The 12,500-nt window shown below is 46.5% G+C and overlaps 1 protein-coding gene across 5 annotated transcripts in view; it reads right to left on the bottom strand.

Moving 5' to 3' along the window:
- kcnt1a (potassium sodium-activated channel subfamily T member 1a) overlaps positions 1 to 10,457 on the bottom strand; it is a 32,414-nt gene extending 21,957 nt beyond the window's left edge. For 2 of the 5 annotated variants that reach the window (XM_081704614.1, XM_081704616.1), the window contains exons 1-4: positions 10,057 to 10,457; positions 8,552 to 8,704; positions 4,171 to 4,250; positions 50 to 152 (exon numbers count right to left, since the gene is read on the bottom strand). In XM_081704614.1, the coding sequence (XP_081560740.1) occupies positions 50 to 152; positions 4,171 to 4,250; positions 8,552 to 8,704; positions 10,057 to 10,211 (491 nt within the window). In that variant the 5' untranslated portion in view covers positions 10,212 to 10,457. Of the gene's footprint in view, positions 1 to 49; positions 153 to 4,170; positions 4,251 to 5,371; positions 5,510 to 8,551; positions 8,705 to 10,056 lie in introns of those variants that run through there. The other 3 variants (XM_081704617.1, XM_081704618.1, XM_081704615.1) reach the window with 2 other exon arrangements.
- Positions 10,458 to 12,500: the final 2,043 nt, after the last annotated feature.

Here is a 12,500-nt window from a genome sequence, read left to right as displayed (position 1 = left end):
CACACACATACACGTACAAACATATGCACGTACACACACTCATTCTGACCATGCGTTACGGAGCTGAGTGGGGTTGTCAGTCATGACGCGTACGATGTAGAGCACACATGTCAGAACCTTCAGGCAGAAGTTAAATATTCGGATCCGCAGGCCTGGAGCAAAAGGAGAAAAGGTCAGAGGTCACCAACTCTGCAGGAGATATAACTAAAGGACAAAAAGTAATGAGGCTTTTTGCTCTCATTTATGCAAGACCAACTTTACACAAGCTGCGTGTCTCTGAATCCCATTCACTGCATTTCAGCAGTTACGAGAGCTATATGTTGGCTTTGATAAAGCAGATCACACCACCACCAGACCATCACGTATAAAGACCACTTAGACTATAGAGACAAAATAAAAAGGTTTACTTGTCATATACACAAATAGGTGTTGTATACTCTGCCTGAAATTACAAGAATCAAACCACAATACATAAGCACAACGGTGAATTATGAAGTAAATAAAACACCAAGCAACCTAGAAAAATATGTCAATTAACAAAAAGGCTTATCATCTAATTCTTCATTGAGACCATATGGAGACATAGTGTTCAGGGTGCATGTCCAGTAACATTTGTCAAGGTGACATCGCCTGCAAGATTTCTCTATACCTACGTACCTAAGCACTCTGACACTGGCCAACAAGTTTAAAATGTTCATCACTTATACTAATATCGCTCTGATCTTCGCTGATCCAAATGCATAAAGATCCCAAAAGTTTGCCCGACATCAGCCAGCCCACATATCAAAGAGATAACGTGAGTCGTGCCGCAAGTGATTCTTTCACGTACGGAAATATGGCGACCAGCTTGAGGACAGCTAAAAGACTTACACTGGAGTGTAAAGCCCCATTGTGCACATTTTCCACATCTGTAATTATCAGCTGGGATATCAGGCATCTCAGTCAGTACATTACAGGGACGTGTGAGGAATTTGGGAGGAACGTGTCGAGAAAATGAATCGCAAGCTTAAAATCAAGTTTGGGGCTTTCCTTAAAAATGTGTTAGAATTTGGAGTCAGTAGAGATGATATACCAATGTTTCTTTAATTTTGTGCAAAATTCAGTTCAGAACAGGCAATATTTAACACATATTAGAGGAGCAACATCTAATCAAAGTAACTGGCATATTTACTTTGTGCCTTCATGGCGGATATGGATATAAAAGCGCTGAACATCAAGCATCACTAGTTTTTAACAACCGAATAAAAATGACAGTCATTCATCTGAAGCAAATTACAATTATGACTAAGTACAACTCAAGCAATTGAGCCTTTCTCAGGGGCCCAACAACAGCAGCCTGGGGCTTGAGCTGACAACCTTCAGCTCACTAGTCTAAGTACCTTAAACACTGAGCTATCACTGCCCTACAGAAAAAAAAGCATCTACATATGAGACTGCCGATAACACTCACAATCGGTCTGCCTTTTGACGGACACTCTAACCACTTGTGAACTTTGGGCAGCATGTAAATTACTGCTGGGACTCGATACATAACCTTCATAGAGTTGTTCATCAAATTCAGTGTTTTCATAATGGAACAAACATCTAGAATTAATCTCTCCAGTCTCTGAGGGTTGGAAGGTAATTACTGGTAAAGAGTTACTAGGCTGCCTATGAATCACCAAATTCATAATACAACAGCCATTGGAGAACCACTGCACCATTATTATCACTGGAGAACCACTGCACCATCATTATCACTGGAGAACCACTGCACCATCATTTTATTCAAAATGGAACTTGATTGAAAACTGCTGCTGGTGGATTAACCACATTCTGTGAAAAAGTGGCACAGGCAGGGGCAGAAGAACTTCTGTAAGGGTAGGGGCAGGGGCAGAAGAACTTCTGTAAGGGTAGGGGCAGGGGCAGAAGAGCTTCTGTAGTGGTAGGGGCAGGGGCAGAAGAGCTTCTGTAGTGGTAGGGGCAGGGGCAGAAGAGCTTCTGTAGTGGTAGGGGCAGGGGCAGAAGAACTTCTGTAGTGGTAGGGGCAGGGGCAGAAAAACTTCTTTAAGGGTAGGGGCAGGGGCAGAAGAACTTCTGTAAGGGTAGGGGCAGAAGAGCTTCTGTAGTGGTAGGGGCAGGGGCAGAAGAACTTCTGTAGTGGTAGGGGCAGGGGCAGAAGAGCTTCTGTAGTGGTAGGGGCAGGAGCAGAAGAGCTTCTGTAGTGGTAGGGGCAGGGGCAGAAGAGCTTCTGTAAGGGTAGGGACAGGGGCAGAAGAGCTTCTGTAAGGGTAGGGACAGGGGCAGAAGAGCTTCTGTAGTGGTAGGGGCAGGGGCAGAAGAACTTCTGTAAGGGTAGGGGCAGGGGCAGAAGAGCTTCTGTAGTGGTAGGGGCAGGGGCAGAAGAACTTCTGTAAGGGTAGGGGCAGGGGCAGAAGAGCTTCTGTAGTGATAGGGGCAGGGGCAGAAGAACTTCTGTAAGGGTAGGGGCAGGGGCAGAAGAGCTTCTGTAGTGGTAGGGGCAGGGGCAGAAGAACTTCTGTAAGGGTAGGGGCAGGGGCAGAAGAGCTTCTGTAGTGGTAGGGGCAGGGGCAGAAGAACTTCTGTAGTGGTAGGGGCAGGGGCAGAAGAGCTTCTGTAGTGGTAGGAGCAGGGACAGAAGAACTTCTGTAGTGGTAGAGGCAGGGGCAGAAGAGCTTCTGTAGTGGTAGGGGCAGGGGCAGAAGAACTTCTGTAAGGGTAGGGGCAGGGGCAGAAGAGCTTCTGTAGTGGTAGGGGCAGGGGCAGAAGAGACAAACAACTTCTATAGTCTCCAGGATTACTGATGTATAGGAAATCTTTTATCCCGTTCAGAAGATTTTGAAGATCACGTTGCATCGTTCCAAAAATACACTTCACCTTGTTTGTAATCATCTGCATCCCGAATGAAATTGTTCTGTTCAATCTCCCTGGTCTCCTTTGAAAATTCCACCTGGTGTCGTTCAAAACCTTTTTAAAAATCAGACAATTTACTCTTATTAAAACCATCACTGAGTCGAGTCTCCGCGTTTTTCAACTCCTTACACGTTGTACAGAGATTTCCTCATCACCCAGTGCAATCAGATCGAAATAACATTTGTTCAAGATCGCCCATCAACAGGAACACGGTGATGTTCCCTGTGGTCCCAGAATAATCAGGCTTTACATGAGGGTAGTGGTGACTTAGTCATTAAGGTACTTGACTAGCAAACAGTAGGTTGCTGGTTCAAGCTCCACCGTTGTCCCTGTTGGGCCCCTGAGCTTAATCCTTGATTACTCAAGTTGTAGTCAGCCATAATTGTAAGTTGCTTTGGATAAAAGCGTCAGATAAACACCATAAATGTAAAGCTGTGGCCATCACATATAAGGATCAAACAGATCACAGAATAACAACAAAAATTGTTCAAAGGAGCACTGGTTGATTTCTGCCACTTTTCTTACTAATTCAAATAAACGGTTAGATATTTTAACTTGTTCTCGGCCGGAGACTTGTCTGTGTTCACACTGATATCCTGTCAACAACTCATCACTCCTCTACCTTCTCTGTCTGTTCGGCTACAAAAACGTTGAACAAAGAAATATTGGAAATGTCTGGCATGATGTCATTCATCATCTATACTTAAATAATGAAGCATTATTAATAAATAGCCCACCTCATTGCTCAAAAGTGAAGTCATGACAACTTTGCTAAAAAACTGTACTTGAGCTCCGCTGGCCACCGTAGATCTTAGTGGTGTGCGTTATGTTCAGGGGCAGGAATGGATTCAAAGAGTAAAAAATGGTTTTAGTGTTGCTGTGTTCTCCAAGTTAACTGCTAGAGGTGTTGTTTCCCCAAACTCAGACGTGGAGTAGCCCTGTGCCGAGCCTTTAACATTTTAAAACTTGTGACAGGCGCTTAAGTGAGCAGACACAGATATCACAGGTATGCTGGACAAAAAACAAACACTGAAATCCCCACAATGGTGAAGACGAGTGAAGGTGTGAGCTGTTGATGTAAGAATACAGTGAGCACAGGAAAGAGGTGGTGTAAAGAGGTGGTGTAAAGATATGGTGAGCACAGGAAACAGGTGGAATAAAGGTTCGGTGAGCACAGGAAAGAGGTGGAGTAAACAGGTGGTGTAAAGGGGTGGTGTTAAGGCAGAATAAAACTGACCGATTGCATGTCCAACTTACTAGAGCGCTGGTTTTTGATGAAGTACAACTTGAGCCTCTCTTTGAATGTGTTCTCATTCACGTAGAACTCCACGTGCACTCTGTCAGCACAAGACACATGGTTACAGTCTCCGTGGGACCTCTGTTATTGGTTAAGACGACGATATTCATTCATGCCAAATGACCGCGAGCAGTCCGTGCAGTTAAGCATGTACAAGCTGGCTTCTAATTAGTTGGTTCAGTTTGCTGTGCTGTTCTGTTAAGGCTCATTTCAGTGAGCAATATTGGTCCTCTTTACAGGTGCTTTAAGAATGAACAATGTGGCTTTGTATGACAAATTAACAATAATAAGTAGCAAGTAGGAAAAGAGAGAGACAATGAGAGAGAGAAAGAGAGACCAGATCAATGTTGTCATCACTGCTAATTAGAGGTCCTGCTGAAATATAGCTAAATCATCATACTGCGTGTACAAGCGCGTGCACACACACGCACTGAGTCATGTCTTTATAAAGCAACACTGTATTTCCAGATGTCTGTGAAAACCTTTCTCACAATTTAGTAATCTCTCTCTCTCTCTCTCTCTCTCTCTCTCTGGGAAGGTGGTGTGGCCATTGCATGTCCACACGTTGTAAGTAGCATTAAGGGAAGATACTGTTAAGGCAACATTTCACAATCACTAAATTAAAGTCCTCTACAAAACCCGGCATGTTAAAAGGGCATGTTGTTTGTGCTGGAGTCCAACGCATCAACATATTTCACTCAACCAGTGCAACAATCGGCGCGGACATATACAGGAACTCAGGGATCACGCTCACTGACCCGCTGCTCGAGCTTTAGTGCTTATGGGCCCCACGCGCGCGGCCCTCCGAACGTGCGTCAAATATCCACGAGCATGAAGAAAAGGAGAGTGAAACCAACGCATTTGCTGAAACTTTATTTTAAAGTGACGAACATCTTAATGCTAACGAATGGTGTCAAACCGGTCAATTATTAGATCGAATAAATTACAGACTTTGACAAGGATCCGAGGCATGGCGATATTACTGGATCAGAGCAATTTTAACCTTATACACAGAAATTGTGTGAAAACCTCAGACGCTAAGGGTGTCGACAACGCTCACGGTCCGTAATCGATCGAGAGAAAACTGTTGAGAGAGAGAGAGAGAGAGAGAGAGAGAGAGAGAGAGAGAGAGAGAGACTCGCGCTTAGTTATTATCGATACCTCTGCCCAGCATCGCTACCGAAAGAGTCCAACCTCCATGTAACCACAGCAGGGTTAACCCAGGACGGCACCGCGCTCTTCGTCTCCATACCGGAGACACCGGAGAGAGACCTTCGGTAATAAAGGTCCCCGCAGGGAACCGTTCGCGCAGGCATACGCGCTACCGTGGCGGAGTTCAAAACAACTCGCCTACACGCAGTTTCGTGCGCATCCGCGCGTCCGAGGCGCGTACCGATTATACAAGCACAAGCGTCCGCAGTATTTACTGAATAATGTTGCACTGAATGACTGGACGAACGCGTGAATGAACAAATACAGAGCGACATCGTCTTACTTTCGACATTACACGGCTGTATTTTAACTTTTTATTACAGTCGTTATGTACTGGAAGTCCGACTTATATCTGTTCGAATAGTTTCTCTCCATCTCTCCCCCCTCTGGTCCACAGCGGTTGCCACAGCAACACAGTTCTCTGCAAAAATAAACATTAACGCTATTGCACTTTGTCAAGACTGTGACGTTCACCTATAGGTTATTATTATTGTGTGTTTGCATTCTCCTGTGTGTGAAATTGTGCCTATGTGTGCATGCCTAAGGAAACCATGAGAGCATCCAACTGTTAAATGTTATAGCCATTCTCCGTCACGTCCTTATGTCATTTTACCACATCTCTCCTCTCCTCCAATTATCCAATCACAGCATACCTGTGATTAATCAATGCATTAATTAATAATTACTCCATTACCCAGTAATTAGCCTAATTCAAATCACCTATAGGTTATTTCAGTCACAAGAAAAACGATGCGCGCACACACACACATTCACGCGCGCACACACCCCCGCACACCCGTCCTCAAAATTCAACATAACACATTAGTGTGTTCTCGCTGCACTGTGGTTCGTCAGAACATTCAGTAATATTCTCTAATTCTGCTCCACCAAGCTAGCGATAATCTTCCTCTAATGTTCATGTCAGCACGCTGGGTTACGTAACTGTTCTCAGACCCAAAACCGTCCCTGGCTTGACAGCGTGGTGCACTGATGACCGCTCTAAATGCCCCCGGCGTGTCACGAGAGGGCTTCTCTCTCTCTTCTCACTCCAGGCCGGGGTACTTAAAGCATTCCTGGGCCTTGACATGCCTCGCTTGCTTCCCGAAGCACCTTATAGTAATCTCCCGAATGAAAACACAAACATATATGCTCCCGTGCTGAAAATACACTGTCTTACGGATGATATAAGTGATTTGGTTTAAGGATACTTTTTATTTATTTCTAAGTATTTATTTATATATTTCACATAAAGACTTTTTGCCCTCCCCTACATGACTAGAGCCATTACTGAAATGGTTGCTCTAAGGGGAAAAGATCCTCCATTGCTCTCCCAGGTTCTGCTGCCAGTTACTACAAATGTCAGAGCTGTACTAATCAACCCCTCTACAAAGAAGCGGCCCTCCCCGCAATGTCAGTTAAGCTATTCTTAAGCTTGTGTGTATGGCACATAGAAGGATGGGCCAAGCTTGGTCTTTGGAAGGAGGAGCATTAAACGTGAATGTCTTTGGAGGGAGGAGCTTTAAATGGGCGTGTCTCTGGAAGGAGGAGCATTAAACGTGAATGTCTTTGGAGGGAGGAGCTTTAAATGGGCGTGTCTTTGGAAGGAGGAGCATTAAACGTGAATGTCTTTGGAGGGAGGAGCTTTAAATGGGCGTGTCTTTGGAAGGAGGAGCTTTAAACGTGCATATCTTTGGAGGGTGGAGCTTTAAATGGGCGTGTCTTTGGAGGGTGGAGCTTTAAGCATGTGTGCCTTTGAAAGCAGAGGCTTTGGTGGAAAGTTTGGATGGAGGTTTCCCTCTGTTGGTGGCAGAAGATAAACATATCTGGAGGTGAATGCCAACCACTTACCCAGCGAGCTTGAGCAGATGAGTCACGACAAATCGATTCCAGCAGCTTTATGTTGAAAGGCACTGCCTTTTAGGAATAGGTTATGAAGGCTACAGTACTGTACTACAGTACCCTGCTGTGCTACAGTGCCCTGCTGTGCTACAGTGCCCTGCTGTGCTACAGTACCCTGCTGTGCTACAGTGCCCTGCTGTGCTACAGTACCCTGCTGTGCTACAGTACCCTGCTGTGCTACAGTGCCCTGCTGTGCTACAGTGCCCTGCTGTGCTACAGTACCCTGCTGTGCTACAGTGCCCTGCTGTGCTACAGTGCCCTGCTGTGCTACAGTACCCAGCTGTGCTACAGTACCCTGCTGTGCTACAGTGCCCTGCTGTGCTACAGTACCCTGCTGTGCTACAGTGCCCTGCTGTGCTACAGTGCCCTGCTGTGCTACAGTACCCAGCTGTGCTACAGTACCCTGCTGTGCTACAGTGCCCTGCTGTGCTACAGTGCCCTGCTGTGCTACAGTGCCCTGCTGTGCTACAGTACCCTGCTGTGCTACAGTGCCCTGCTGTGCTACAGTGCCCTGATGTGTGACTCAGTAATGTCATCTTATGCCCAGTAATGGTGCTAAAATCAACAAAAACAAACAACATCAAATAAACCAGAATAACCTCTTATTGGAATTCAGTGCCGCTACACAGAGTACAGCGTACAGAGTGCATCTGTTCAGTTGGCTATCGTGACACTGGAATATTAGGTCCGCAAACACGACAAAGCCTAGAGCTCCGAACGCACCACAGGGGTCGGCCCATCCTACAGACCGAGCACACGCTGCTGTACTCCCGCACAAAGCCGCGTCGCATCTCGACCTTATCCGGATCGTAAGGACATTCTCTCGACCCATTTTTCAAAGTGCTTTAGGAATGATTCATGTGCTCTAGGAAACCTGACCGCAGTTCAGGCAGATTAGACCGGCTGCCTTCACCTTAAGTTTATAAGACCTAAATGATACCGTCTATGTGATTTTTTTTTTATTTTTTATAGCCAATTTCTCTGGCGTCTGGGTATCACCCGTTCGAGTGCTAAGCGAGGGACTCCACGCGGTGCCTCTGGAACGCGCGTAAGCATCATGTGCTTTCGAGCGTGTCCCGCGCATGTCCCACGCCGTGTTGTGGACAGGTAAGCGTGCCTGGAAGTAAACGCTGACCACCCGTTTGGTGAGCGTGAGCAGGCGTGTTTTGGGCAAACGCTAAAAAATGTGAGCCTGTGGGCTCACCGTCGGCGACGATGCGAGGACTGTACCTGTCTTCATTCTGGCATGGCTGGTCGCCTAGGAGCAGCTCACGGAAGCGGGCCCGGCACTGAAGGGGCGGGACGTCGGACGCGCCGGTGGTCATCTTGAGTCCTTGGATGCTCAGCACAACACCGTTGAGGGTGTGAGGGTCAGAGGTCGCACTGGGGGGGGGGGGGGGGGGCAGAGGAAAGGCAGGAAGTGTGAAAATGCCAGTAACAGCTTCGAGTTCATTTGCAGAGAGAATGTAAAATTCATGTGTGCCTTTTATCATTCAAAAGAAAAAAACGGTTGTTAAATTAACGAATGAATGGATGATTGAATGACATAGAAGCACAACCCACAATAGCTAAAGAGACTAGTGGCTAGAGAGACCAGCCTGTGTTTACTTCTTCAGCGCAGTTCTTGTGTAAACAACACGAAAAAAAAACACGCAATGCAAAATTATGCAGAAAACAGGATGACAACATGTGCAGGAGAGGCAAAGAGAGGGATATCTACCCCTGAGTGTGTGTGTGTGAGTGTGTGAGTGTGTGTGTGTGTGTGTGTGTGTGTGTGTGTGTGAGTGTGTGTGTGTGTGTGTATGTGTGTGTGTGTGAGTGTGTATGTGTGTGTGTGTGAGTGTGTGTGTGTGAGTGTGTATGTGTGTGTGTGTGTGCGTGTGTGTGCGTGTGTGTGTGTGTGTATGTGTGTGTGCGTGTGTGTGCGTGCGTGTGTGTGTGTGTGTATGTGTGTGTGCGTGTGTGTGCGTGCGTGTGTGTGTGTGTTGGTGTATGTGTGAGTGACATACACAGACTATCATTGCTACATGAAACTGTATGTACTGTTCAGTGCAAATGACATTCAACATCAAACAGTGCTTACAGAACTTACCATCTATCTATCTATCTATCTATCTATCTATCTATCTATCTATCTATCTATCTATCTATCTATCTATCTATCTATCTAATATAAATATTTTATATATTTAAAATATCTAAATAATCACTTGTAAAGAGAATTTTGTCCATTGTTCATTTGCAATTTTTTGAATAATAGGGATGGCAGACTAGAGGTGAACTGAACAGAACGTAACATGCTCACTCACATACACCGCCCCCCCCCCCCCCCCCCCCCCCCCCCCACACACACACATTCCGATTCTTCCTGCAGCGGTGGGCTATGGAGAAGTTTTGGGACAGGAGGTGTTAAGAGATTTTGTATGACTGCACACATAACGATGCGTAACATATACACCCACGACATCAAAATGGGCTTTCTCTTCACTTCACAAGAGTACTAGAACTGGAAGAGTTAATTAAAAAATGCGACAACAGTTGAACTATAATTAGATCACAGGCTGGCACAACAATTTCTTATTTGAAAAACACTTACAATATAGCGCTAGTTGTAATTAGGATACCGTAATTACCAGCGACAGCGCAAGAACAGTGCGCATATTGTTCTTATATAATAAACAATACAACAAACTTAATACATTAACAGGTCGAGAAGGTGGTGGTACGAGCGCTACCTTGCAGGTGCCTGGCGCGCCGTGCTGCCGTCGTCGTCCACAAAAGTCTGGTTAGTATAGCAGGCGCTGCGCATCGCTCCCGGCGACCCATCCGAGCCACCGGACGCGAACGTACCCGGGGCGGCTTCATCCTCTCGAGACAGTGCCTCGGGCATCGCGCATCCGCAAACAGCAAGGCTCTGTGAAACAGCGAAACCGTGTGTGTGTGTGTGTGTGTGTGTGTGTGTGTGTGTGTGTGTGTGTGTGCGCGGCAAGTTTAGAGCGCCACGACAAGCGCAAAGCACCCGAGAGCAGCCCAAACAAACCCAACTTTTACAGCCTCGTAAATATATGCGGCGTGTAAAACGTGTAACCAAACAGTTTGGACCTAATCTTTAGCAACTTGAGCTCCCTGCGTGACTTATCTTTCCACGGTACTACATACCACCTGTTTGTTACCGATCTCTGGACCGTTCAATCCGCGCAGTTGTTTAAATAGTGACGCATAGCGACCTCTACCGGAACGCCTTAAAAAGTCTCTGTCGCCGAGACTCGACCGCGAGACTAACCTTCTCCTCGCAAGCTGACCTCATTAATCCGAAATCGGTAGAAGCAATAATCTTAAAGTCCCTATGATAATCATATTTCTTTAACCTTCGGATCCCACAAACTGCGCCAGTAGAGGACATTTAGTGACTATTTCACTAAACAGACTAAACCTTAACTACCATCGTTTAAACTTTGCCACAGCCGAAGATTACAGATCAAAATGGAAGCCCCGAGGCTTAATTCTGTAAAACTATATTTATTTTGTGACTACGCATGTCCTCTTAAAATTCAAACTCAAACGCAGCACTATGAATGGAATATCGCAACAACATAATACAAAATAACAACAACAACTATTATTATTATTATTATATTCATACATACATAGTACTTTGAGTGAAAATCCTGTAGCTAAGCATATTTTGATCTTAAAGGCCTCATTCAGCACGTTATCGGAAGCAGAGCTGTCACCAGCGGTGAGGACACCGAGGTTCGGCCGGCGTTCATTTCGGAAGGTTCTCCCCACGTATCTCCAATTAGTCATACAAAACAAAAGGCGGAAGCAACGCTGTTATATAGTACACCTTCACTGCATAACACCTGTGTGTGTGTCCAATGCTGGTTGGTGCTCTGTGTGTGTAGGCCCAGTGATGGTTGGTGCTCTGTGTGTGTAGGCCCAGTGATGGTTGGTGCTCTGTGTGTGTGTCCAATGCTGGTTGGTGCTCTGTGTGTGTGTCCAGTGATGGTTGGTGCTCTGTATTTGTCTAATGCTGGTTGGTGCTCTGTGTATGTGTCCAGTGCTGGTTGGTGCTTTGTGTGTGTAGGCCCAGTGATGGTTGGTGTTCTGTGTGTGTGTCCAATGCTGGTTGGTGCTCTGTGTGTGTAGGCCCAGTGATGGTTGGTGCTCTGTGTGTGTGTCCAGTGATGGTTGGTGCTCTGTATTTGTCCAATGCTGGTTGGTGCTCTGTGTATGTGTCCAGTGCTGGTTGGTGCTCTGTGTGTATGTTTCCAGTGATGGTTGGTGATCTGTGTGTGTGTCCAGTGATGGTTGGTGATCTGTGTGTGTGTCCAGTGCTGGTTGGTGCTCTGTGTGTGTGTCCAATGCTGGTTGGTGATCTGTGTATGTGTCCAGTGATGGTTGGTGCTCTGTGTGTATGTTTCCAGTGATGGTTGGTGCTCTGTGTGTGTGTCCAGTGCTGGTTGGTGATCTGTGTGTGTGTCCAGTGCTGGTTGGTGCTCTGTGTGTGTGTCCAGTGATGGTTGGTGCTCTGTGTGTGTGTCCAGTGATGGTTGGTGCTCTGTGTGTGTGTCCAGTGATGGTTGATAATCTGTGTGTGTGTCCAGTGATGGTTGGTGCTCTGTGTGTGTGTCCAGTGATGGTTGGTGCTCTGTGTGTGTGTCCAGTGATGGTTGGTCACCTGTGTGTGTGTCCAGTGATGGTTGGTGATCTGTGTGTGTGTCCAATGCTGGTTGGTGCTCTGTGTGTGTAGGCCCAGTGATGGTTGGTGCTCTGTATTTGTCCAATGCTGGTTGGTGATCTGTGTATGTGTGCAGTGCTGGTTGGTGCTCTGTGTGTATGTTTCCAGTGATGGTTGGTGATCTGTGTGTGTGTCCAGTGATGGTTGGTGATCTGTGTGTGTGTCCAGTGCTGGTTGGTGATCTCTGTGTGTGTCCAGTGCTGGTTGGTGCTCTGTGTGTGTCCAGTGCTGGTTGGTGATCTGTGTGTGTGTCCAGTGCTGGTTGGTGATCTGTGTGTGTGTCCAGTGCTGGTTGGTGATCTGTGTGTGTGTCCAGTGCTGGGTGGTGATCTGTGTGTGTCCAGTGCTGGGTGGTGATCTGTGTGTGTCCAGTGCTGGTTGGTGATCTGTGTGTGTGTCCAGTGCTGGTTGGTGCTCTGTGTGTGTGTCCAGTGCTGG

Source organism: Electrophorus electricus, chromosome 21 (genome assembly GCF_041902795.1).
Source record: "Electrophorus electricus isolate QZ-2024a chromosome 21, ASM4190279v1, whole genome shotgun sequence".
NCBI lineage: Eukaryota > Metazoa > Chordata > Actinopteri > Gymnotiformes > Gymnotidae > Electrophorus > Electrophorus electricus.
The sequence above is the reverse complement of the archived record's forward strand: the minus strand, read 5'-3'. Positions and strand labels throughout refer to the sequence as shown.